The sequence below is a fragment of the Euphorbia lathyris genome, chromosome 6 (assembly GCF_963576675.1).
Source record: "Euphorbia lathyris chromosome 6, ddEupLath1.1, whole genome shotgun sequence".
NCBI classification, from domain to species: domain Eukaryota; kingdom Viridiplantae; phylum Streptophyta; class Magnoliopsida; order Malpighiales; family Euphorbiaceae; genus Euphorbia; species Euphorbia lathyris.
In genome coordinates, this window is record NC_088915.1 from 37,759,757 (window position 1) to 37,782,915 (window position 23,159).

Here is a 23,159-nt window from a genome sequence, read left to right on the forward strand (position 1 = left end):
TGTATGTAGATGCGTTTTAAAGCCGTGAGACCCAAGGTGCTGGATTTGGGCCAAAGGAGACAATATCTACATGGTATTTGGTAGGATGTTACAAATGGTATCAGATGCGACTCTCCATGTACGATGTATGGTTCGAGGACGAACCAGGCAGAAGCTGGTGGGTCTGTAAAGACCCGGTCCGGAGTGGATGACACTGGGGTAGAAGGCCTGAGCAATGAGCGACATTGAGGAATGGTGAAGAGTACATGAATAAACTGAACCCCCTATTGGAAATGGAGAGAGATTGATTGTGATTTACTAGTAAGGTGTGAATCCAATACATGCAGACGCATTTTAAATCCGTGAGGTCTAAGATATTGGATTTGGATCAAAGCGGACAATATCAACATGTATTTGGTAGGATGTACATAATGTATATTTTAAATTTATTTGTAATTTACCTATCAACATAATAATTAACAATAAACTTTAAAAGTACGAGTCTTTTGAAAAAATTCCCCTTAATAACAAAAGTTAAAGGGATAAAAAAAAACAAAAGTTAACTCCTATTACGTTGTATTTCATTATTATAAATTCAACCCGTGCCATTTGGATTGTTGAGTAACTCAAGCTCAAAGTTATATATGAAAAACGTTTTTATGAATAATGGGTTATGGACTTAAATTGGTTTAAATAATTAGATGAGTCACGCATATTATTTAAATTCAATATGCAATAATTAAGAATAATATATAAAAATTATATCAAGTTATTAATGTGGTTAATAACCTAATAAACTAGGAGTCATATTGTGATATGATTAATTACAAGAATTTATCTATTTGAAACTAGTTTAATTTATTGAGTTTATGGTAATTTAAATAGGATCCTACCTCACTAAATAATTTATAAAATTCTTCAAATTGATGTAAATGCTTCTTCATTTGATTTAAAAAAAATAGTGGGAATCATCCTATCTGAAAATCTAAAGCATAATTTAATTAAATCAAACGAATAACATAATCTCTTTCTGCATCTTCCATCCAGGTGGTATTTCTTAAAAAATGGATGTACAGTAAAACCTCTATATAGGAATACGTTTGGGACCGGACAATTTGTATAACAATTGGGAGGTTATTCTTATATAGAGTTTGGTACCCAAAAAAAAAAAAAATCAACACTTAAAGTTTATAAATTTAACAACAATAAGAACTCTCTAATCTTTTGGAGGCATGATTGATTATTAAAGGAATATGAAATGGGGTCGCTTGAAATTGGTTTATATACACAATGTACAATAGAATAGATTAATAAAACAAATTAATGTTTAGCATATCAAGTCTACGAGTTTTATTTCCAATACCTAAAGAATTGGAAGAGTTTTGAGTTTAGTTTCCAATACATAAAGAAAAGAGTTTTATGGAAAAATGGTAAGAATTTATAGTTAAAGTTGGAGTTTGTGTGCCAACTCATATTTAATCTCAATAATTTTTAAATTTTTTAATAAATTTTGTTTAAATCCTTAATACATATATACATTATTTACATAATTATTCCTATATAGAGATATAGTTTCTAAAGATGAGACTTGGATTATATATAACAATTAACATTTGAGAGGTTATTCTTATTTATAACCGGTCCAAATTGGGACCGACATTTTTTATAACAAATTAAAGGTTATTCTTATATAGAGTATTCCAACACAGAGGTTTTACTTATATAACATTCTTTTAATGGAACAAATTTCAGCAACTGGTTTAGGAGGATAAGATTTCCTATGTGGCAGAAACATCATCGCCTGCCAAACCGACTAATGAGATCATTAAAAAGCTATCTAATTGACGGTGACGGTGTTCAAATTTGAGAAAGTTGACTTTAGTTACCAACCAACTAACATTTCAGTGCAAAAACGACATAGAAAGGAGCGGGAAGGTTCCCTTTCTTTCATTTTCATCCTTTGCTGTTTTTCATTCAGAAAGCAAGCAACCCAATAATTTATGATTTGTGTGCCCCCACCCCACCTCCGATAAAAGCCATTTTTCTTTCTAATTTTCCCACTTTCCTCGACTTCCTCTTATTACACTTCCGTTTCTGAGCTATGAGGCACTATGGCTTTTCTTACTAACGAAATTGATTCAGCTTTTCATGCCGCAGGAGCTAAGCCGTATCCTTACTACTCTTTTTCTTTTTCTTTTTTTTTTAAATTTTCACTTTTTAATTGTGGTTTCACGTTTCATCCTTAACGACATTGCGCTCAGCGGCCTAGAGATCTGGTGCGTCCAGAACCTCCACTTGATTCCACTTCCCAAATCCTTGCATGGAAACTTTTACTCTGGAAATGCCTATTTAGTTCTCAATGTGACTTTTCTGCACTCAATTTTACTTTCTTTTGGAACTTAGTATCATTTTTGTTCTCTGTTCTTTTCCTATCTGAATCATTTGTTTCTTTCCGAGACAGAATGTTTTGCTAAAAAACGGCCCTCCTGAGCACGACGTACATTACTGGATAGGGAAAGATGCAAATGAGGTTTTTATTTCGTCTTTTTGGTTTTGGTTGAATAGACTCTGATGAGTGTATGTGTTGTTCAATAGTTTCTTATAAGACTGCGACTATCTGTGCCCTTTTAGTGTTTTGAATAAATGATCAGATACAACGATTGTTTGTTCCTTTTGTAAGACACCAACTTTAACATGGACCTCAAATTTGATACTTGGTCTTTTCTATTGCAGTATGATGTTTTAATTTACCTCATGCTTATTTGTAGGCGGAATCAGCCTTTGCATCAGAGAAAGCACTCGAATTAGATTCAGCTCTAGGGTCTTGCACTGTGCAGTATAGGGAAGTTCAGGGTGAAGAAACAGAGAAGTTCTTGTCATACTTTAAACCTTGCATTATACCAATTGAGGGAGTATACTCGTCACAGTCACGGAACTTTGACGGTGAATCCTACAAAGTCACACTGTTAAACTGCAAGGGTGATCATGCTGTTTCTGTGAAAGAAGTAAGCATTGAAATTCATGAATGGAAATTATCATACTTGCATATTAAATTTCAGCTATTGTCCATCACTTGCTGCGACAGAAAGGCTGCGTCTTCATTAGGAATTTCATTGTATTATCTACTTCATGAAAACTTGAGTTTGCACGTAATCACCATTCAACCTGATATAAATGCTTGTCCTTGTCTCATGTTCATGTGTCATATTCTGTAATATTGTTGCTGATGTATTTCATTGAGTTAATACAAGAGTGAACTTCTAATTGCACTGACCTTTGGTCTTGATTGTGCGTTTCTTTTATTCCTTTTCTTATTAATAAAAATAGATGTCCATAATCTGAAAGCCCTGTTAGACTTTAGTGAGTCTTAATTTTGAGGTGTCTATGCTGTCAGGTGCATTTTTCCCGGTCATCCTTGAACCACAATGATGTATTCATACTTGACACAGCATCAAAGATTTTTCTCTTCAGTGGGTGCAATTCTAGTTTACAAGAAAGAGCTAAAGCTTTGGATGTTGTTCAGTATGTTAAGGATACCAAGCATGGGGGCAAATGCGAGGTGGCAACTATAGGTAGGAATCTCTCTCTTGCGCTCTTTGACACACATTCTGATACTTGTTTGAGGAAAATTCCAGTTAACCGCTCTGGCTTTTCAGAGGATGGGAAATTTGTTGGTGATTCCGATGTTGGTGAGTTTTGGAGTTTGTTTGGAGGTTATGCTCCCATTCCGAGAGACCCGCCTTCTGGTACTCGGACAGAGTTTGATGCATCACCTGTACAATTGTTCTGGTATGCGTTACCCACTTTATCAGGCTCATCTGTGCTAGTTTAGACTTGTAGATTCTCCACCTCCTGGATATTACATAAGGCCTTTAGTACCTTTTCAAACCTCAACTAGATCTCATAGGATTGCGTAGCATCATAATTGTCTTATAAATAGGTCAGAAGAAGGATACAGTTTACGATTTGTGTCCCATATTCACGACAATTATTTTTTCCCTAACTTGCTGAAGTTCATTCACTATTGAGTTTACTCGGATATTGGAGCAAATAACTTCATTTGTAGTGCATGAGCCATGAATCATGATTGTCATCCTCCCTGTGCTGGCATTGCATGTCTTTCTGTTTATTTTAGTAGATATCACCTTACATATTTTCTGAGGAAACACTGAAGGTTCTTTTATCAACAGGATAACCTGGCAGGGTAATCTATGTCCAAATGAAGGTAAGTCATTGAACAAAACAATGCTTGACTCAAGCAAGTGCTATATGCTGGATTGTGGCGCTGAGAGTTTTGTGTGGATGGGTAGAAATACTAATCTTACAGAGAAGAAGACATCAATTTCTGTTATTGAAGTAAGGAAACTTTTCCTCATATTGTCTTCTTCTTTTATGCTCTCTTTTGAAACTCCTGCTTGCTTTGTTGTAAGGACAGGGAGTCAATTTGTTACGACGTATGCACTTTGTGATGGGATATTCTTATTGGGAATGTTTTATTGGTCTAAATATGATGATACACCTAGCAATGTGGCATTTGATAGGAAGAATTGGAAAAGAAATATTCCATCTTTCCTGCAAACATGTAGCTTTTTACACCTGCTAATAAAGTCTTCCTTAAAAGAAACACAGACGACACTTGTAGGAAATATATCTGTTGAAATGGGAAAGTTACTTGAAGACTCATGGGAGGCCATGAGTCACATATGAACAAGAAAGTACATGAATTCCATGATAGATTTTGGAGATTAAGCATAATATTCTTGTTATTAGCCTAAATCGTAGTTGTCACTATGACCAACGTACTTTTGAAGAAATGATAGCTTTATTTGTTGAGGAGTGCAGACTTTTTCCCCTAGTGGACTTTTGATATATTTTAATTGCACTTAAATTGGTTGGATTTCCTTTAGATATTTTGTGAATACCATAATTATGTATCAGCTTTATTATGTCTAAATTTGCACGATGCATAGGCCGTCCTCCAAATATCATTATGCATTACTGGAGGGTTGCGTATATTAATTTGCTTGTGCATAGAAATTGTTAACCACATCATTCTGAACTTAATTATTTGCTATTATTTGGCAGGGATTTCTGAGAGATCAGGGAAGGTCCACTGCGACCCATTTAACTTTCCTTACTGAAGGATTAGAGACTTCCATATTTAGGTCATATTTTGAGAGTTGGCCAAAAGTGGAGCCCAAGTTGTATGAAGAAGGTCGAGGAAAAGTAGCAGGTTCGTTACTGCAGCAAAGTTATAATAGAGATCCATAATTGGTTCCTCAATTATAGTTCCCGAAATGCTTTCTAATTTCTGTCTCACTTTTTTTCCCCAGCAATATTTAAGCAACAAGGTTATGATGTCCAGGAGCTTCCTGATGATGAAGACTATCAGTCCTATATAGATTGTGAAGGAAAACTACAAGTAATTCCTTATTGACATGGGATCTAGTTTTTGAGCCTTGCCCAGAAATTATTAGAATGATGGATAACTTGTTTGTTCCACTAGGTTTGGAGGGTGAGTGGTGATGACTTGATAGCTGTTTCAGCACAGGAGCAGACAAAAATTTATAGCGGAGATTGTTATATTGTTCAGTATACATATGCAGCTGATGGAAGGAAGGGAAATTTATTTTATGCATGGATTGGTCGGGAGAGTGTACTGGTATACATGACCTTGAAATTTCAATAGTTTCTTATATATCTATAGTTTAAAATATGGGAAGATGAACATCAGTGCGACCAAGGATTTTTATGACAAATTATAAGTCTTGAATTGACAGTAAAGACAATAGTTTGCTTTCACATGTTATCTGAAATGCTTTTACTTGATAGATTGGTTTCAGGACAAGGATTGCTTTCAGTAAAATGTTTGCTCTTGCGTTTGCAAGAAAGTGTTCAGCTTTTGCTTTTCTTCTAACATTTAGTTAAGCAAAATTAGAGTTTTGGTGAAGTTACATTCCTCCAAAAGAATTTCCACTGAAAGGAAGAATGGGTGGAAGTGTGATACAAAATAAAGATAATCGGATGAATTTTGCCTTCATAAGATGTTTAGATTGGAGTAGTCAAACTTGTTGAGGCTATAACTCTCTTACAATTCTCAGAATTCTTCTCAACTTTTGATTTGATTATTTCCTAATCAAACTAAAATTTGGACAGGCTCATTAAAAACTATGCTCAATTTTCCCCTTATTTGCAGGAAGATAGAGTTGATGTTATCTGCCATATGAATGCAATTGCAGACTCAACAAAAGGGGATTCTGTTTTGGTTAGTTATATTCTGTGTTTGGACATGCATCAATCTCTTGGGCCTATAATTATGATGTTGCACATTCAATTTAACATAAGGCAACATGTTAACTTAGAATGTTCAACTACTAGTCAAATGTTCTCTAGCTGCCTTATGGGATTAAAATATTATCTTAAGCTGAAGTACTGAAAATGTCAACTTGAAAATCCTTCCCTTGGCGCAACGGTAAAACGTTGTTGTCGTGTGACCGAAGGTCACGGGTTCGAGTCTTAGGAGCGGCCTCTTGCCAAAAAAAATTGTCAAGGGAAGGCTTGCCCCCAGTACACCCTTGTGGTGGGACCCCTCCCCGGACCCTCGCTTAGCGGGGACGCGTAATGCACCGGGCCGCCCTTTTTTTAGAGAGATTGAAATTATACAGACATTAGTGTGATGGACATGGACCAGCAATTATTTCCTTCCACTTTTTTGAAGTATCCTTCATTGTTTTAGAACCTGGCAGTTGCAAAATGATTGCTGATGCCTCTGCTTTAGTGACATTGATAGCAAGCATGATCCAGGAGCAAACATGAATGCTAAAATCAATAACTTTGGTGTCAATTGTAAGTTAAAAGTTGCCCTCTTGCCCTCTGCATAGAATAACATTTTTCAGTGTCCAATTTTCTTAATGATATTTCGCGTAATAAATCATTTCTGTTGTTCTGCAAGTATGATCCAGCTGCAAACATGTATGGTAAAATCAATAACTTTGGTGCCAATTTTAAGTTAAGAAGTTTCTGTTGGCTAAATTGTATAGGCTGTTCCCAAACTTTGGAGGACGGCCTATGCATAAAAATCTATTATTTTCATTTGCATAAAATACTAAAATCACTGAAATTCAATACTTATCTCACAGGAATAATGAGAACGTTAACGCCACACTTAGTTAAGCCGCTAGATTGCTCCTTATTGCTGGATCTATATAGGTATATAGTATGAAAACTAATAAGTATGTTAATGAGATAGAAAATTTACCATCATCAATGATTTTTTTTCTCTCATCTAAGTACTTAAAAAAAAGATCTTGTTTAGTGCTTACATGGAGTCTGTGGCATGAAATAAGTGCAAGTTGGTGTTAGTTTAGCATTCCAAAAAGGTTAGTGCTGCATTTGATGATTTTTTTTTTTTTATGCAATTCAATTGAAGTTATGAGGTTTTCTGCGACAAATTAAAGTTCAATGGCTTTTGTAAAACCAAAAGTTTGGAGGTGGTCTATACAGTTAGCCCGTTTCTACTTGGACCGCCTGACATTTTCCAATGTCCAGTTTCTTAATTAATTTCCCATAAATAAATCATTTGTCTCTCTAATATGTTGTGTAGACTATTTATTATTTAATTGAATACTTTCCAGGCGAAGCTAATCATTTCCTTTAATTTTAACGCATACACTATATATCCAGGCCAAAGTTTTTCAGGATAAGGAGCCCCTTCAACTTTTCTCAATATTACGGAGAGTAATTGTTTACAAGGTTTCTGCTGAAAACTGTTATGTTTTCTTTCCTTTATTTTTCTTTACATTCCTGTAGCCAATTATTCTTTTTCTGTTACTATAGTTGATGGTTGGTGTGAGGAACTTATATTCTGTTTTATCCTAGGGAGGACTGAGTAAACGGTACAAGGAGTTAATAGCAGAAGAAGAAATTCTGGATGAAACTTATGATGAAGGAAAGACAGCACTTTTTCGAGTTCAAGGGACAAGTCCAAATAGCATGCAAGCCATCCAAGTTGTTCAAGTAAGTTTGATCATTGATCTGGAATCAAAAGACCTTTTTCTGCTTAAATAACTCTTCTTTCTCAAGGATGTTCTGTTTTTAGACATTCTTAGGCAATAAGGCACCTGCTTGTTCTAATGTTATAAAGTTAACAAGTTAAATTCAGAGTATCTGTTCTTGACACCTGATAGTGTCACTGTTAATACATATATACAAAAGTTTGCCTGCATTGATAAAGAAAGCATCATCTACTTAATAATTTGTTATTGGCCTGCTTTGTAGGATGTAATCGATTAAGAAATATACTTAAGCTCGTAAAAATCAGCTTTCATAAATAAAATTGAATTTGCATACTGTGGCTTTATTTTTTGGTAATGTAAGAATTGCTTTCTTTATTTTAAGCATGATATTAAAATTGATGAATAGCTATTATATTCAGGAACTGTTTTACATATTCTCTGTCTGTTATCCAAGGTGCAATATTATTTTGTCTGTACTGTACAATGAAACCATACATGCATAGCAATTTAGACATTGATCGTTCAGCTGAAACTAATGCAGGCTTCAAGCTCCCTTAATTCATCCTATTGTTACATCCTGAAAACTGGAACTTCTACCTTTAGTTGGATTGGGAATTTATCATCTACCACAGACCACGATCTTCTTGATAGAATGCTGGAACTGGTTAATGTACGCAATCTTATCTTCTGCTATACAAAATTCTTGGATTAGTCTACTTATTTCTTTGCTTAATTATTACATTCGGCCCTACAAATAAAATAAGAAATAATCTCTTTATACTTTTGCAGCCAACATGGCAACTTATAATACTGCGGGAAGGGAGCGAACCTGATATATTCTGGGAGGCACTTGGTGGAAAAACAGAGTATCCTAGAGAAAAGGAGATAAAACAACACAATGAAGAGCCCCATTTATTTACTTTTACGCTTAGAGATGGTAGGCTATATATAATTTCTTTCAACTTTTATTCTCAAAAGATGATGTGCTATGGCTGGTTCTGAAGTATTGCAGGTGGAATTGTCGTGGAATGGTATCTAATGGTCGATAATCGGTCTCTTGCTGATCGTTAATTTTCTTTTCAGATGATTTCAAGGTACACTAAAGCACATTTCCATGTGCATGCATGCTTGAAATAGATAATCACTGCACGTATAAAATATTACTATAAGTTTTTACATGGAGGTTTTCCATCCCTAGTTTGATTGTAACAGCAGCTTTGCTTTTAGAGTTCGTTTTGGTTTCATGTTCATATAATAGGTATTCTAAAATTGAATAGTTGATATTCATGTCTTACAAAATGTTTTTCCATTGTAAACAAGATTTTAACTACTAGCACTAAGTACTTGATTCTGATGTATAAGCAATGTATTTTCAGGTGAAAGAAATATACAGCTTTACTCAGGATGATTTAACTACAGAAGATGTCTTAATTCTTAACTGCGATGATGAAATATACGTCTGGATTGGGTGCCATTCAAATGTTAAATTCAAGCATGAAGCCTTTACTCTTGGCTTGGTACATTTTTCAACTCTCTTAGGCCATCTTCTCATTAATTACCTTTCATTCAATCTTTATGCTATTTGGTTTTTTTTATCTTTATCAATGTTTCATTACTTTTATAAATTTACTTGAAAATTGCAGAAATTCCTTCAGACCGTCCATCTGGTTGAAGGACTATCTTTGGAGACTCCTATTTATATTGTTACAGAAGGACAAGAACCTCCATTTTTCACCCGTTACTTCGAATGGGATCATTCAAAGGCAAATGTATCTCTCTGAGCTTTCTATTCCTTGGATAATCTTTCTTGTTATGGCGTTGAAAATATATCACCGTTGAATCTTGGTGATCTTGCAGATGCACGGAAACTCATTCGAAAGGAAGCTTGCCATTGTGAAAGGAAACAAACAAAGTCTCGAAGTAAGTGACAATTCTCTATTCTAATTCAGTTTTGGATCTTGTATGCCTCTTTGCCAATTGAATGTTTCCTACTTTCTCTGGCTGGGGCCTATATCTCACTTGTCGTATGGTACACATTTAAGTGGCTCATGAATAACTCTATATATGATGTCTGATATCATTGCCTCTTGCTTTGTCTCAAGTCCCTGTATCTGCAACACAAAATGAACTACGAAGCCGGCTTCTCCTACATGTAGACTCCTGTGAAGCACGGAAATTTTGTTTTTGAAGAGTTTCATACTTGAACGGAGCATTTCAGTCATGCTTGTGTAACTTATAGAAGCTTGAAACTCGTTTCTTAAAGTGAAATGTGTTTCTAGAAGCAGATTGACGCATTAAAACATTTGGGTTAACTGGTCCATCCTGCACCGGTCACATCACATTTTAGATCCCTAATTCTATTCTGAATAGTCTCTTTACTGGATTTTCAAATGAAATAGCTCGATTATTTCCCTCTTATGAACTTATAAACTCTCAGAATATCATTATTACAATTATACTTTTGCTTTTTTGTACTTGATGGTTATATTGTTATAGAATAATATTATTTATTTTGGTTACAATTACGTTTAAAATTTATTTTATACGTAGTTATCATGATTGAATTTGTAGGTTATGAATAATTTTAGGAATTAGTCCGTACCAGTTTTTGAAATACTTTGGTGTAATTGAAATTTTAGGTTTTAGTTTTTTATTGCTCCGCAGTGATTAAATAGCGGATTAGAGTCTCAATTTTTTTTTCTATTGCATAATTTGAACGGAAATAGGAAATAGGTTTTTCTTTTTGCAATTTTTTTAACTCTTTAATTAATTTAACTAGGTTTCTTGCTGTTGCTTCATGCTTTGAAGAGTGAGGATGTTGGGTAGGAACCTTTCAATTTTTTCTCTTATGTAGTTTTTATAGGGTTTTAGTGCTATTAGGGGTCTCATATGTTGAGTGAGTGATTGTCATGCAGTAACATGCTTGGAAGGTGTTTTTGATTTCCTCTTGCTGTAGGATCGTTACTTTACTCTTTGACTATTACAGATAGCTATTTTCCTCAGTTCATCAATAAAGTTCCTGAAATTCTTCTCTTTATCATTTTAATTTGCATTCACCTAGCTCCATTGATTGTTCTTATCAGTATGAGTCCTCATGTTATCATTCGCTCATTTGATTAGGGTAATTCTCAACTTACAGTTTCTTTTTTTTAGACTCACCTTACAGTTTTGAATGTTGAGTTGTCCGTCCAATTTTTGGCTTAGGTCACATGTTCCACCATGTGAAATAATGGCACTTTCTGGTTCAAAAGTAAAAGCAACCTTATTAACCTATCAAAACCTTTCATCAGAGGGAGGTGAGGGAAAGGTTTTGATGGGTAAGTGTTTACACTCCAAATTGGAGTGTTAAGATTTAGAGCAAAATGAACCTTTCATCAAACCTTATTAACCCTTACCCTTACAAATCCATCTTTCCAAAGAATGGTTTTATCATAATACATGTTGAAATTCTATATATGTGTATGTGCGTGCCTGTAAAGGTACTATATGTTGCGAGGATGTCCCTGCGGATGGGGAATCCTTGCCCTAGCGGCATCCTTCAATGGTTACTGCATGGTTTGTGTGATATTTTCAAAGAGAATGCATCTTCGTTGAAGTCTACTGTATGAACCTTCTACTAGGTTTTCAGAAACCTAAGGGGAATAAGTTTCTAGATTTGAACTCTTGATCACCTGCTCTACAAGATAAGCATTCGAACATTCGTATTGCTAACCCAATGGCATTATTAGATCCTTTCTAATTGTTGGCGTCCAAATTAAATATCAGGTTTCTTTTGACACATCAAGCTGTTGGACAATTCTCTCCTTTTACTGCAACAAAAGTTCCATGCTTTACTTATGCAGGTTCCTACAAGGAAATCATGGAAAGCATCCTCACGGGATAGTACTCCAGATGGTTTGAGACGCAATTCTGTCAGTCCGAATGGGAGGGGCAGAAGTGTATCTCATCCATCCGGTGTCTCTGGCTCATATTCCAAGTCTTCAAATAAGCACCACTTTTCCAGCCTACCTCCAACTGCAAGGAAGCTCTTTTCATCTCCTCATGGTAGCAATGGTAATGACAGAACATGTAATTCCTTATTTTTGTTAAATCCAATAAAGTTTGGCTGTAGTCGCATAGATTTTTTATTTGTGCTGTGCATGATGATCTAGCACCTCCATGAACCCTTGAATGCACTAGAATGGTTGAAATGAAGTTAATAATGTATGCTATACTATGGTATTATTCGGGCCTTCATTGAGGCTTGTATTAGCTAAAGGATTAATCATGTGTTCATTGATAACCTTGGAAGAGTATTGTGTAGATTTTGGCATTTTCATCCAATTGTACTTGAAGAGTGAATTAGTGAACATTAAGGTCCTAGTAGGTGGCTGCAAAATGCTAATGAAAATGCAATAACTTGATGTCATTGTTCTGCATTGAGTTTGTATTTGAATAAGAACGTTTGGTCATTGCAGGCTCTCAAGCAAGCTCGCAGGGGGATGCAAATTTACTTCAGGTTAATCCCATTGACACTAATCCGAACTCACTGGTATATCCATTTGTTCGATTGAGATTGGACTCGAGTGATCCCGTGACAGACATAGATGTGACCAAAAGAGAGGTACACTTTCTTCACTGATTTCTTAGTTTTTAGGAAAAGACCTTGTACTCAATAATGGTATTTTTTAGCTGAACTGGTTGAGTAATAGGAGTTGTTTGTTTTAAGGCATACCTAAGTGAAGAAGAGTTTCAGGAGAGATTTGGAATGTCGCGACAATCTTTCTATCAGCTTCCAAACTGGAAACAGAACAAACTGAAGATATCTCTACACCTTTTCTAAGATACTAGCTTTGAAATCAAAACACTGAGTGAATATCTGATTGTGATGTTTTATTTAAGTGGAATCACTGTTAAGGAAAACCGCGGCCTGGACCGTTTAGGCTTTCGAAATCGAGAATCCTTTCCGATTTTCTCCGATTAGGCCCTTTAGGCGTTTTGTTGCCTCCCTGGTCATTTTTTGGCCACCTGGACAGCGTTTGGACGGTGATCGGAACAAAAAAAAAACGTTTTATGACTTATTATTTTGATTTTTTGTTTATTATAATTCACTTTTGAATATTATATCATGATTGTTGGTGAATTGTTTTTAATATTTTCAAATATTTTTATTTATTGTTTCCTCTGTTTATTTTCATGATATGATTTAAAACTGTAATAACATCTTCGACTCTTGTTAGGCTTTAAGTTAAATTTTGAAGTGTTTGGATTAAAAACCAACTCTGATACCTCTTAGTCACTTCTCAAACAATTATTATTGGGAATAAATGGGATGAGATAGGGATACAAAATCCAAAGTTAATTTATTCAATGTTTGTTTAGAGACATGGTAGGTAGATAAGGGTGGGATAAAAAAAAAATTCCAAAATCTATCATGTCCCTCAAATTAATAATATGTAGTTTAAATTTGGACGATATAGTAAAATATATTATTTTATTCATCCATGTCCAAAGAAACATGTAATAATAATTTTCAAACTATTTTATTTTTATGTTATCTCAATCTTTTATCTTTATTCATATCTCAACATATGTCTTTATCCATATCCTCATCAAATATCAAACAGCCCAAAGAGTATCTCCAAGAGATTTTTAATCCATACTTTAAAAATAATATAAACAATCGACTTTTAGTGATTTGAGAAGTGACTAAGAAATATCATCTCTAATAATATTTTTTGTGTTCACTCTTTATTTATTATTTCATCAATTTTTTATTAAGTATTATTATATTTACCAATTTATAAAAGTGTAGAAACTATACAATAATAAATTATTAATAGAAAATGAGCTTCTTGTTTTGTTTAGCTCAATCTCCTCATATTTTAAAGTGGATTGCTAAATATCACCCCAAATTATTTATCACCGCCTCCATTTGGACTTTTTTGTCCTTTTATAATTTTGATCAAAAACTGAAAATTCTCTCCAAAATCATAAACCCGAACCTTGGAAATGGATGATTACAAGTCGGAAACATTAAAATTTACGTTTTTTTATAAAAGAACTCATGAAAATAATATATATATTTATATATTTTATGACGATTTTGTAATTTTTGTCATAAAAAATTGGAGAATTTTGCATATTTTATCACAAAAAATTGAACGATTTAGTATTTTTCATCACTAAATTTTTTACGATTTTGCACCGGCCAAAATTTGACCTAAAAGGATGCCGCATCCGCTCGGTATATGGCGGGAACATATGCCGCATCCGCCTTCGCCATAGCTGAAACGGATGCCGCATCCGTTTAGGCCAAATTTTGGCCGATTCTTTAAAAAAAAAAAAAACCAATTTTGAAAAAAAACTATGAAAAGCAAAAATTGTCCAAAATAGGGGCAGTGATAATTAATTTGGCGGGTGGTAAATACCAATACCATTTTAAATTTAGGTTAAGAGTCCAACTGACAGTTGTTGGAGATGCTCTAAGAATCTATCTCTCCTCAATATTATTGATGAGTTTCTTGTCATTCTTAGTCCACTCTTTATTTTATTTTTTATTAATAAATTTCTTTTCACTCACTATTGATAAATATAACAATTTTGATCTAATAAATAAAAAGTGAGTACGTCGAGTATTATTGGAGAGATTATATGTATTGTTTTCTTTTTGAAAAAGTGATTACATATATTTTAACACTCTTAAATAGATAAGAGTCAATTGTTTATATTATTAATAGATATTATTTTTTACTTATTTCAATTGTTCGAATGATTTTTTTTTTTTGTTAACAAAGGAAGCCTAAACGCCCAGGAGAAAAAAGAAAAAGAAATTAAGAGAGTGATAAGATAACTCTGCTAAATGCTAGATCTCTAGTGTCATCATTGAGGATATCCTGGAGGCTTGCAGGAGGCACACCAAACTCATGGCGAAGGACATGATCCTCCGAAATTCGCTAGCCAGTCAGCAGCGCCGTTACCTTCTCTGTAGGAATGAATGAATATAGTATCCCACTCTCTGTCATGGAAGGAAAGGCATTCTTGGATGAGCCAAGAGAACGGGTGATGTATGTCAACTGCCTCTGTCACGAATCTAAGCACGATTCTTGAGTCGACTTCAATTATTACCTTTCTAAATCCCTTTTGCCAAGGAATTTGAAGTCCAAAATAGAGGCCCCACAATTCAGCCATTGAAGAAGTACAATATCCAATATTAGCTCCAAAGCCACTACACCATCTCCCATGACAGTCCATAATCAGTCCTCCAGCTGAAGCTAAACCAGGATTTCCTTTGGAGGCCCCCATCCGTGTTTATTTTTACTCAACCCTCACCAGGCGGTTGCTGGGCTACCCAAATTGTTCTCGGTTGATGATAAGGGTTTCCGGCTTAGGCAGCTTTTGCTCATAGGAATTCAATATAGAAATGTAAGCTTATATTGATATGGTTTTCAGGCAGTTGTTTCGTTTGGAAAACCAACTCATTTCGAAACTTCCAAATCCACCAGATACTACACGCAAAGAACAGAGGCCATGGGATATTCTTGTACCGATCCTTACTTCCGAGATTAAATTCTAATCATGGTCATGTAGGTGTTACCCTAGCAAGTGTACTAGGTCCAAGTAATAAAGTGATTTTCCACGAGGATAGAACAACCGCACGCTTACTCTCTTCAAATTATGTCTAGCCAAGTTCAATAAGTAACCAAAAGCTTAAGTTGATTAGAAGGTGGTTTGATGCAATATGAAGTGTAAAACAATTAAAGTGTTTGATCGAAATTCAGATGAAAAAGCAACAGGTACACAGCATACACAAATCGGTTCCAGAACAGGCATACCCTTCCTTGTTCATTAGGTGAGAACAGCTTTGGCTTAAGGTATCTTTCACGAAAATCGGTTGGGTCAGCTCTCGCTATATTCCCAACGTTCTTTAAAAACAATTAAAATAAGTCTCCTTGAGATTAATATATTCCTAAGCTTTAAGAACAAGAAAGCATTTAGTTGGAGCAACTAAAACCCTTAACACTTAATTAATTACGTCTCCGTATCATAATTAAATGTGTTCAATGAAAGTTCAGCTTTGCAAAGAGAGTCTCCTCGTGATTGCTCTGCTTAGAAACAGGTTAGCTACTCCTATTTAGCGTTAATTACTCATTGAACAGCCAAGCCATACACACTTAATGAATTTAGAGAGGGATTATCCTTCTCTGATTACCTGTATTTGTTCAGCTGCATACCTGCTTAGTGAATTACTCACTCATGGTTGAATGAGATAAAACAAAACAACAATGAAGAAAACAACAATATATTAAAACACATAAAACAAAGTTTTACACAAGGCTTCAGATCCGAAAATCTGAATGAGTCACATACAAAACGAGGGCTCCTTAAATAGCCCAAAAATTGTTCAGAAATCATTGTTCAAGATAAAATAAAATAGAGAAGATATGGTCTGCCAGACTGTTCTGACAGTCAGGAACAGTCTGCAGTGCAGCAGTCCGTCCATGCTTGCTGATTTCTTCTGTGAGGGATGGTTGTTCTGCCTCCAGCATTAATTTTTCTTCAGGAAAGGTCTTCAATGATTTAAGGATGATTGATTCAAGTTCTACGGGTACAAATTGTTCCCATGAGTTCTTGTTCTCTTCCTTATTCTTCGCTTGTCCGCACTCCTTTCCTGCTTGTTCACCGTGTGGATTTAGCTACCGAACAGGCAGCTGCATTATCACAAACAATCTGCAAAAACAATGTATTGTGAGAATGATATGTTGCATTATTGTTCATTTATTCCCAAAATTGTTACCAAATATTATACATATTTAACACTCATCAGTAGGAAAATAGACAAGCCTATGCGTAGCGAAATAATAAAATTTTATCTATTTTATCTATTTCCCTTTTCCAAGATCTGTTAATTGTTATTTCATATAAAGAGGGATAGAAAGTAATACCTTCGGTGAAGAACTATCTACGGTTGCAAACGAAGTGCCCACAACTTCTTATTATCAATCCGTGAGCAACGAACGTTTTTGTTCAACACAGAAAAACAAAACTAATCAGTAATCAACCTTTAAAGTATAGCAATCGCAATGATTGCCTCTAACAGAAATCGATACGAGATCAAAGAGGGAGTAAGAAATAAAGTAAATTAGCCGAGACGACGACGGAACGATTCCTCCTCTTATTCTTTGTGTTGGCCGAATTTCCTAGGCTAGAGAGTCTATTTATAGATTTCTCAAAACCCTAGTCCTAGTTGTGTTAGGTAATTAATTAATTAGGATCTTATTCCGAATAGGATTCCTAATTAGATAATTAAATAATCACTTTACTATTATCTAAATAATAACTAATTATATCTAGATAATTATTATTAATCAAATTAATAATTAATTAATATTAGGGATAATTAATTAGAGTTTCAATCACATAAAAACTTCTAATTAATATTATCAAATAATCCTTTAATTTAATTCATAACCATAATCAAATTATAATTATTAATCAAATTAATTTATCCCCTAATTAATATACAAATTTCGGCCCATATATACATGTCTCACTAATTACATTTTCGTCCTCCGATTCCAAGTCCCATATGCGACCCATTAGGTTCTTTATTGCCACTAGCCGTATATATCCTTTGAAATTATTCATCACGATTAATTCCAACATATATATAACGGAATACCGTCGCAAGCTGTTACTAGCAGAACCTATGATATTCCCCCAGAGCAATTAAGAAGTCAGGTTGATAACTGACGTTAACCTTTCTGCATTAGGTACATTATAATACGATCCTTCATCAACTATATCCTGTCGGTCAATTCCTTATAACCATGGAACGTGTTAAGGTTACATATAACGAAGAGTCTGGTTTTATTTGTACAGGTTGAATTCACTCTGAAAGATAAGTTAAGTGAAATATCCATTTCTACTCTTAACTCTATCACCTTGCAAGGATTTCAGTCAATTCACCACAAGCGGCCATTTGGATATATCTCCCACTTATCGAGAGTGACGAATGCTCAATCTGACATTAACTATTCTGCAATTACTTTGTGTGATACCCAACCCTGCTCTCACACACCCCATGCTCTCACCTGTTGGATCGTGCTCGCACAGAATCAAAGTATCAGACTCCATAATCCAGAATCACTAATTAACGAATGTTTGAGTCTGAGGATTAGTTATACCTACTAATACCAATGAGATGAACAGTTGATACATTAGATAAATCAATCCATTCTGTTATCTCAAGTCGAGTCTCAATCCTAATGAACTCCTTCACCGGATCCATGTAACTGTCTAGATATCTTAATATCTAAAGCTTGTGAGATCAGCTTTCTGTCTCGACGGAAAACATTGTTACATGCAAGTCTCAACAGTAATATGCCAACCCCTATAACATATTACTTGACTTGGGTTTACTTTAAATCTATTGGTCTATTATAAAGTACAGTCTCACTTCATGCTTGTATGAACACTTTATAACTACTTAAATAAACTTAGGGTTACTTTCTTTATGAAAGATTTGTGCCTTTATATATAGTTACATTTTAATGCTATATATCTGATTAAACAAATGATCAAATAAACAATTTATTCATTAATATTAATATCCTAAAACAATTGTCTTTAGGACACTAAACTCCAACAGGGCGCATCGTTGATTGGAAAAAAGTTGAACTAATATTTCTAGGTATTATAAAATACAGGTATCGCGAATGCGTGGGCAATCCCGCAAAACATGTGTGACGGACTCAATAGCATTGCATCGGACACACCGAGGATCAGTAGTGAGATGTCTGTGCATCCTATTGTCATTACAAAGAATAATACTATGCCCCGTTTGCTAAAGGAATCACTTTACTTTCTCAGGTGCCTTGGTTCTCCATATTAAATGCCATAGAGGATCAACCGTGTTAATTGGAGATGGTTCCAAGATTTTGTAACCCGATTTAGTTGTATACTCACCCGTCGAACTCTCGGCCCAGAACCGCATGTCAGGAGTTTCACTTTGTGGACAAACTACAAAGGCTGCAATTTTAAGAAAGCATGAGGCACTCAGTAAATATACGTTATTGAAATGTTGTTATTTGTATATTTTGAAAAATATACCTTATAAATATATTTGTATATATTATGGTTTTATATTATTATTTTTAAGTAGTATAATATATATTTGATATAAACGCTTGTTTGGCTAATGTGGTATCAAATTTTTTGTCATAACATTTGCCCCATATGATATCCTCATAGTTGTTATTTAAACCATTTTAGAAGAAAATTTATCCGATTCGTTAATTACTCATAAATGACACAATTTTTGACATGTGACAAGTACATATGACAAATTTTTTTCATATAGACTTTATACGTGGATAAATAAGAAAACAAATTCTTTACTTATTCACATATTAAGTATATATGGACTTTTTTGCCCTTCTCATAATTTTGATAAAAAACTAAAAATTCTTTCTCTAAAATCACAAACTCGAACAATAATAATTGAAATTATGAAAATAATTGATATGCGACAATCTAAATCCCGAAAATAGATGATTATGAGTTGGAAACAATAAAATTTACATTTTTTTCTCAAAAAAATCATGAACATAATGCATATTTTTTGTGACGATTAGCATTTTTCATCACAAAAAATTGGAGAATTTTGTATTTTCCATCGCTAAAAAGTCTACGATTGTGCCTAGGCCCAATTTTGGTCTAGGTGGGTGCTAGATCCGCCCAGCCAATGGGCTGGGCGGATCCAGCATCCGCCCAGCCAATGGCTTGGGCGAGATTGGCTAAGCGGATGTACATCCGCCCAGCCTAGGGATGGCAACGGGTACTCTACCCGCGGGTACCCGGCATTACCCGACTCTAATGGGACTAGCCGTACCCTGTATAAAAGGGTATGAGACGAGTATGGGATCAAAACCATTACCCGTTAGGGTAATGGGACGGGTATGGGAAGACCCCCCAGGGTACCCGGTACCCGTTACCCGTCTTAAATTTTTTATATATTAAAAAATATTATTGTGTTTTGGATGTAAGATGTGAGATTTGAATACTAAACTTTTGTTCTTTAACCATTAAGTGATACCATTAAACTATTTTATTTTTATTGATTAAGGTTCAATTTGTTCAATTTTTAAATCGATGATTTATTAAATTTATACTTTGTTAAATTTGTAATATTTTTATTTTATTTATTGATTCTTAATGGGTAAGGGTACCCGCGGGTACCCGCGAATTAAATGGGAAGGGTATGGGATGCAAAACATATACCCGTTAGGGTAATAAGAAGGGTACGGGTAATTAAAAAATAAAAGGGTAAGGGTTTGGGATTGGCACTACCCGCGGGTACCCTACCCGTTGCCATCCCTAGCCCAGCCTAGTGGTGGGACGGGTGCTGGATCCGCCAGCCCATTGGCTGGGCGGATCTGGCACCCACCTAGACCAAAATTACTGTTTTTTTCCAAATAGAGGCGGTAAGAGGTAATTTGGGGGCGGTAAGTAGTAACACCCTATCTTTATCAGCATTTGCTAAAGCTTGATCTTGAAACATGTGGCTGTTGTCAAGACTTTATTTTTCTTTCACTTTTTAATTTCCACATAAAAGATGCAGTTAACCTAATTTAGTAATGTAAGTATTTTCTCCATGAGTTGCTTACATAATTTTGGACGTATTTTTTTATTTATTTCAGTATCTACCTTGTGACTAGAGTCATGCAAGTTGAAAATAGGCTTAAAGCTCAATTAGTCTAACTTATATCTTAAAAATCAATTAGTTCATTAACCTTTAGATCCACGATCTATATTTTCAAAGTTAACTAGGTTTCTGACATTCTAAATTCGCTAATTACGTCTCTAACATATGATGAAATCGTTAATTCACTCCCTACCCGATGAAGCGGATAAAAACAGTTTTGCTAGCAGTTTGTTGATCGGGTTGAATGCCAGAAGAAAGCTAAGGTTTTCTATTAACTTGTTGATTCTACGGATATCAGGGGTATAGGAATAACAAGAACACATTTTGCTGCTAACAATTGATTCGATGCACGAATATCTTACTAAAAAACCTTCAAAATTCTCAACAACTTTAGTAATTCGAAAATATCAATTTCATTAATCTCATAAGTTGTCTCTATACAATAATAACAAGCCTTTTAAATAGACAAAATACTAAATTAGAATCACAAAAAGGAATAGAAAATGAGAAACCTAATTAGAAAAAGAAAAAAACAAAATGCAAATTAATTTTTCACGATTTTGAGGCCTCAAACAATCAAATTTGGCCAAACAAGGGTGGGACCCATCAAAGCTACAAGTTTTGACTGTTAGCGCGTTTCCAACCAGAATAGGGTTCGAAAATACAAAAATCCGACACTTTAAAACTTGATAGAACAAACTGAATCGCTTGATCTTCGACCACATCATTCTCTATGGGTGGAAGCCAATTCGCCCTCGAATTTCATCATCAAAGGAATCACCATCACAAACTTCCCAATAGAAAGCCACAAAGCTAAGTTTACCATCATGAGAAGAATCATCATGACAAAATTTTCAATAAAAAGCCACAAAGCTAGGCTTTTCATCATTAGATGATAATCATGATTCAAACAGAATTTTTAACTGGATTTAATACTTGCACGACTTTATAGAATCCATTTAAAACTGATTGTTCAAATCAACATTCAAGAACACTGACAAACATCTAAATTTATCAAACAACAATTGAGAAATATCGTCCCGGCCTTTCAATTCGATTTCGCTGTTTACTCGAGGAACCTCTCTGTCACCATGTTCGATCCACTCCTCTGTCCTGTCATCACCGATGTCCTCGCTGAAAATAAGTTATGGACCAATAAACACATCTTCCTCTTCCACCTCATATGTAAACAATTCGACCATTCGTTGAGTCATCTTTCCAAGCTTATTTGTGTACTGTTTCTCCAAGTTTGGCTCTCATACCAACAAGCAGCGAATAAAAATAGTTTTAAAACTTAAAAATTCTCAACAATCATTAATAATAATCTCCTACAACACATGGAGACTTTTAAATAAGTAAAAGAAGTCCTAAATGTTAATGTATGCCCTAGTCTCAAGATTTTGTAATCTGATTATTAATAAGGCTTAATAGGTATCTAGCTCCCTAAACTTGTAACTTTTTTTCACCTGGCCCCCTCTTAGGGGACAACCTCTCAACCCCCTTAACTCTCCAAAATATCACATACAACCCCTTAAACTTGTAACTTTTTTTCACCTGGCCCCCTCAACTCAAGGGACAACCTCTCAACCCCCTTCAACTCTCCAAAAACATCACATACAGCCCCTTACACCCCTATATCCGGTCAAAATATTGACCCGTGTAGAAAACGCGCTGGACTGTTGACCACACCAATGCCATGTGTCATTTTTTTCTTAAATTTTTCCATGTAAATCCAGTAAATTACCCCATAATTTGGACATCCGTAGAGTCTTCTTCCTTGATTTGCAGGTTCCCACGAAACCTTAAGTACAACATATTCACCACAAAAACATGATTCATGAGTACCCACCATGAAATCGGTTTCAAGAACAACACAAGCCCTAACCTAATTGACAAAAAAAAATATCTCAGAAGAAGAAAGAGGCAAACCAGAAGAAGAAGAAGAAGAAGAAGAAGAAGGTAGATGACGAATGAAGGAGATGAATACTTACTGTTGAACTTGAATCGGAGACCGATCGGAGACAGAAAAGAGGTGAATCGAAGGAATCAGAAAAGAGGAAGGATTTCTGAGGAGAAAAACGATAGGGATTTAAGAAGAAAGGGGATATTTTTACCGTTTAAGTTTCTAAAGCCAACCTTCACGCACTTTCTAATGAGTGCAATCCCAACTTATTCCATGTCAGAGCCATATAGGCGTTAAGGGGCTATATGTGATGTTTTTAGAGAGTTGAATGGGTTGAGAGGTTGTCCCCTAAGTTGAGGGGGTCAGGTGAAATTTTTTTGCAAGTTTAAGGGGTTGTATGTGATGTTTTTGAAGAGTTAAGGGGGTTGAGAGGTTGTCCCCTAAGTTGAGGGGGCCAGGTGAAAAAAAGTTACAAGTTTAAGGGGCTGGATGTCTATTAAGCCTATTAATAATGACATTAATCTTTCAGTTACATTTTAAGCTTGTGCAATATTTTTATTGAAAGAGTATCCGAATA

At 34.9% G+C, this 23,159-nt stretch overlaps 1 protein-coding gene across 4 annotated transcripts; it reads left to right on the forward strand.

Moving 5' to 3' along the window:
- Positions 1–1,935: 1,935 nt before the first annotated feature.
- On the forward strand, positions 1,936–19,016 carry LOC136233986 (villin-1). Of its 4 annotated transcripts, XM_066023723.1 has the most exons (23): positions 1,938–2,146; positions 2,241–2,340; positions 2,441–2,509; positions 2,748–2,984; positions 3,374–3,551; positions 3,636–3,768; positions 4,170–4,335; positions 5,065–5,212; positions 5,313–5,401; positions 5,486–5,641; positions 6,176–6,244; positions 7,663–7,731; positions 7,858–7,995; positions 8,536–8,664; positions 8,784–8,931; positions 9,078–9,088; positions 9,371–9,511; positions 9,638–9,763; positions 9,852–9,914; positions 11,837–12,047; positions 12,452–12,597; positions 18,683–18,770; positions 18,846–19,016. In XM_066023723.1, exons 1-23 carry the CDS (start codon positions 2,091–2,093, stop codon positions 18,917–18,919), a joined length of 2,745 nt encoding a protein of 914 aa, XP_065879795.1. In that variant the 5' UTR covers positions 1,938–2,090; the 3' UTR covers positions 18,920–19,016. The 4 variants fall into 4 exon arrangements, with proteins under 4 accessions (XP_065879797.1, XP_065879798.1, XP_065879795.1 ...); XM_066023724.1 differs by lacking the exons at positions 18,683–18,770; positions 18,846–19,016 and adding an exon at positions 12,703–13,153 and having other exon boundaries at positions 1,941–2,146; XM_066023725.1 differs by lacking the exons at positions 12,452–12,597; positions 18,683–18,770; positions 18,846–19,016 and having other exon boundaries at positions 1,936–2,146; positions 11,760–12,033.
- The last annotated feature ends 4,143 nt before the right edge of the window (positions 19,017–23,159 follow it).

Coding starts and splice junctions, on each gene's coding strand:
- LOC136233986 (XM_066023723.1), top strand. CDS start 2,091: ATGGCTTTTCTTACTAACGAAATTGATTCAGCTTTTCATGCCGCAGGA. Junction 3,552..3,635: donor ATGCGAGGTGGCAACTATAG/GTAGGAATCTCT, acceptor CTGGCTTTTCAG/AGGATGGGAAATTTGTTGGT. Junction 5,642..6,175: donor TTGGTCGGGAGAGTGTACTG/GTATACATGACC, acceptor CCTTATTTGCAG/GAAGATAGAGTTGATGTTAT.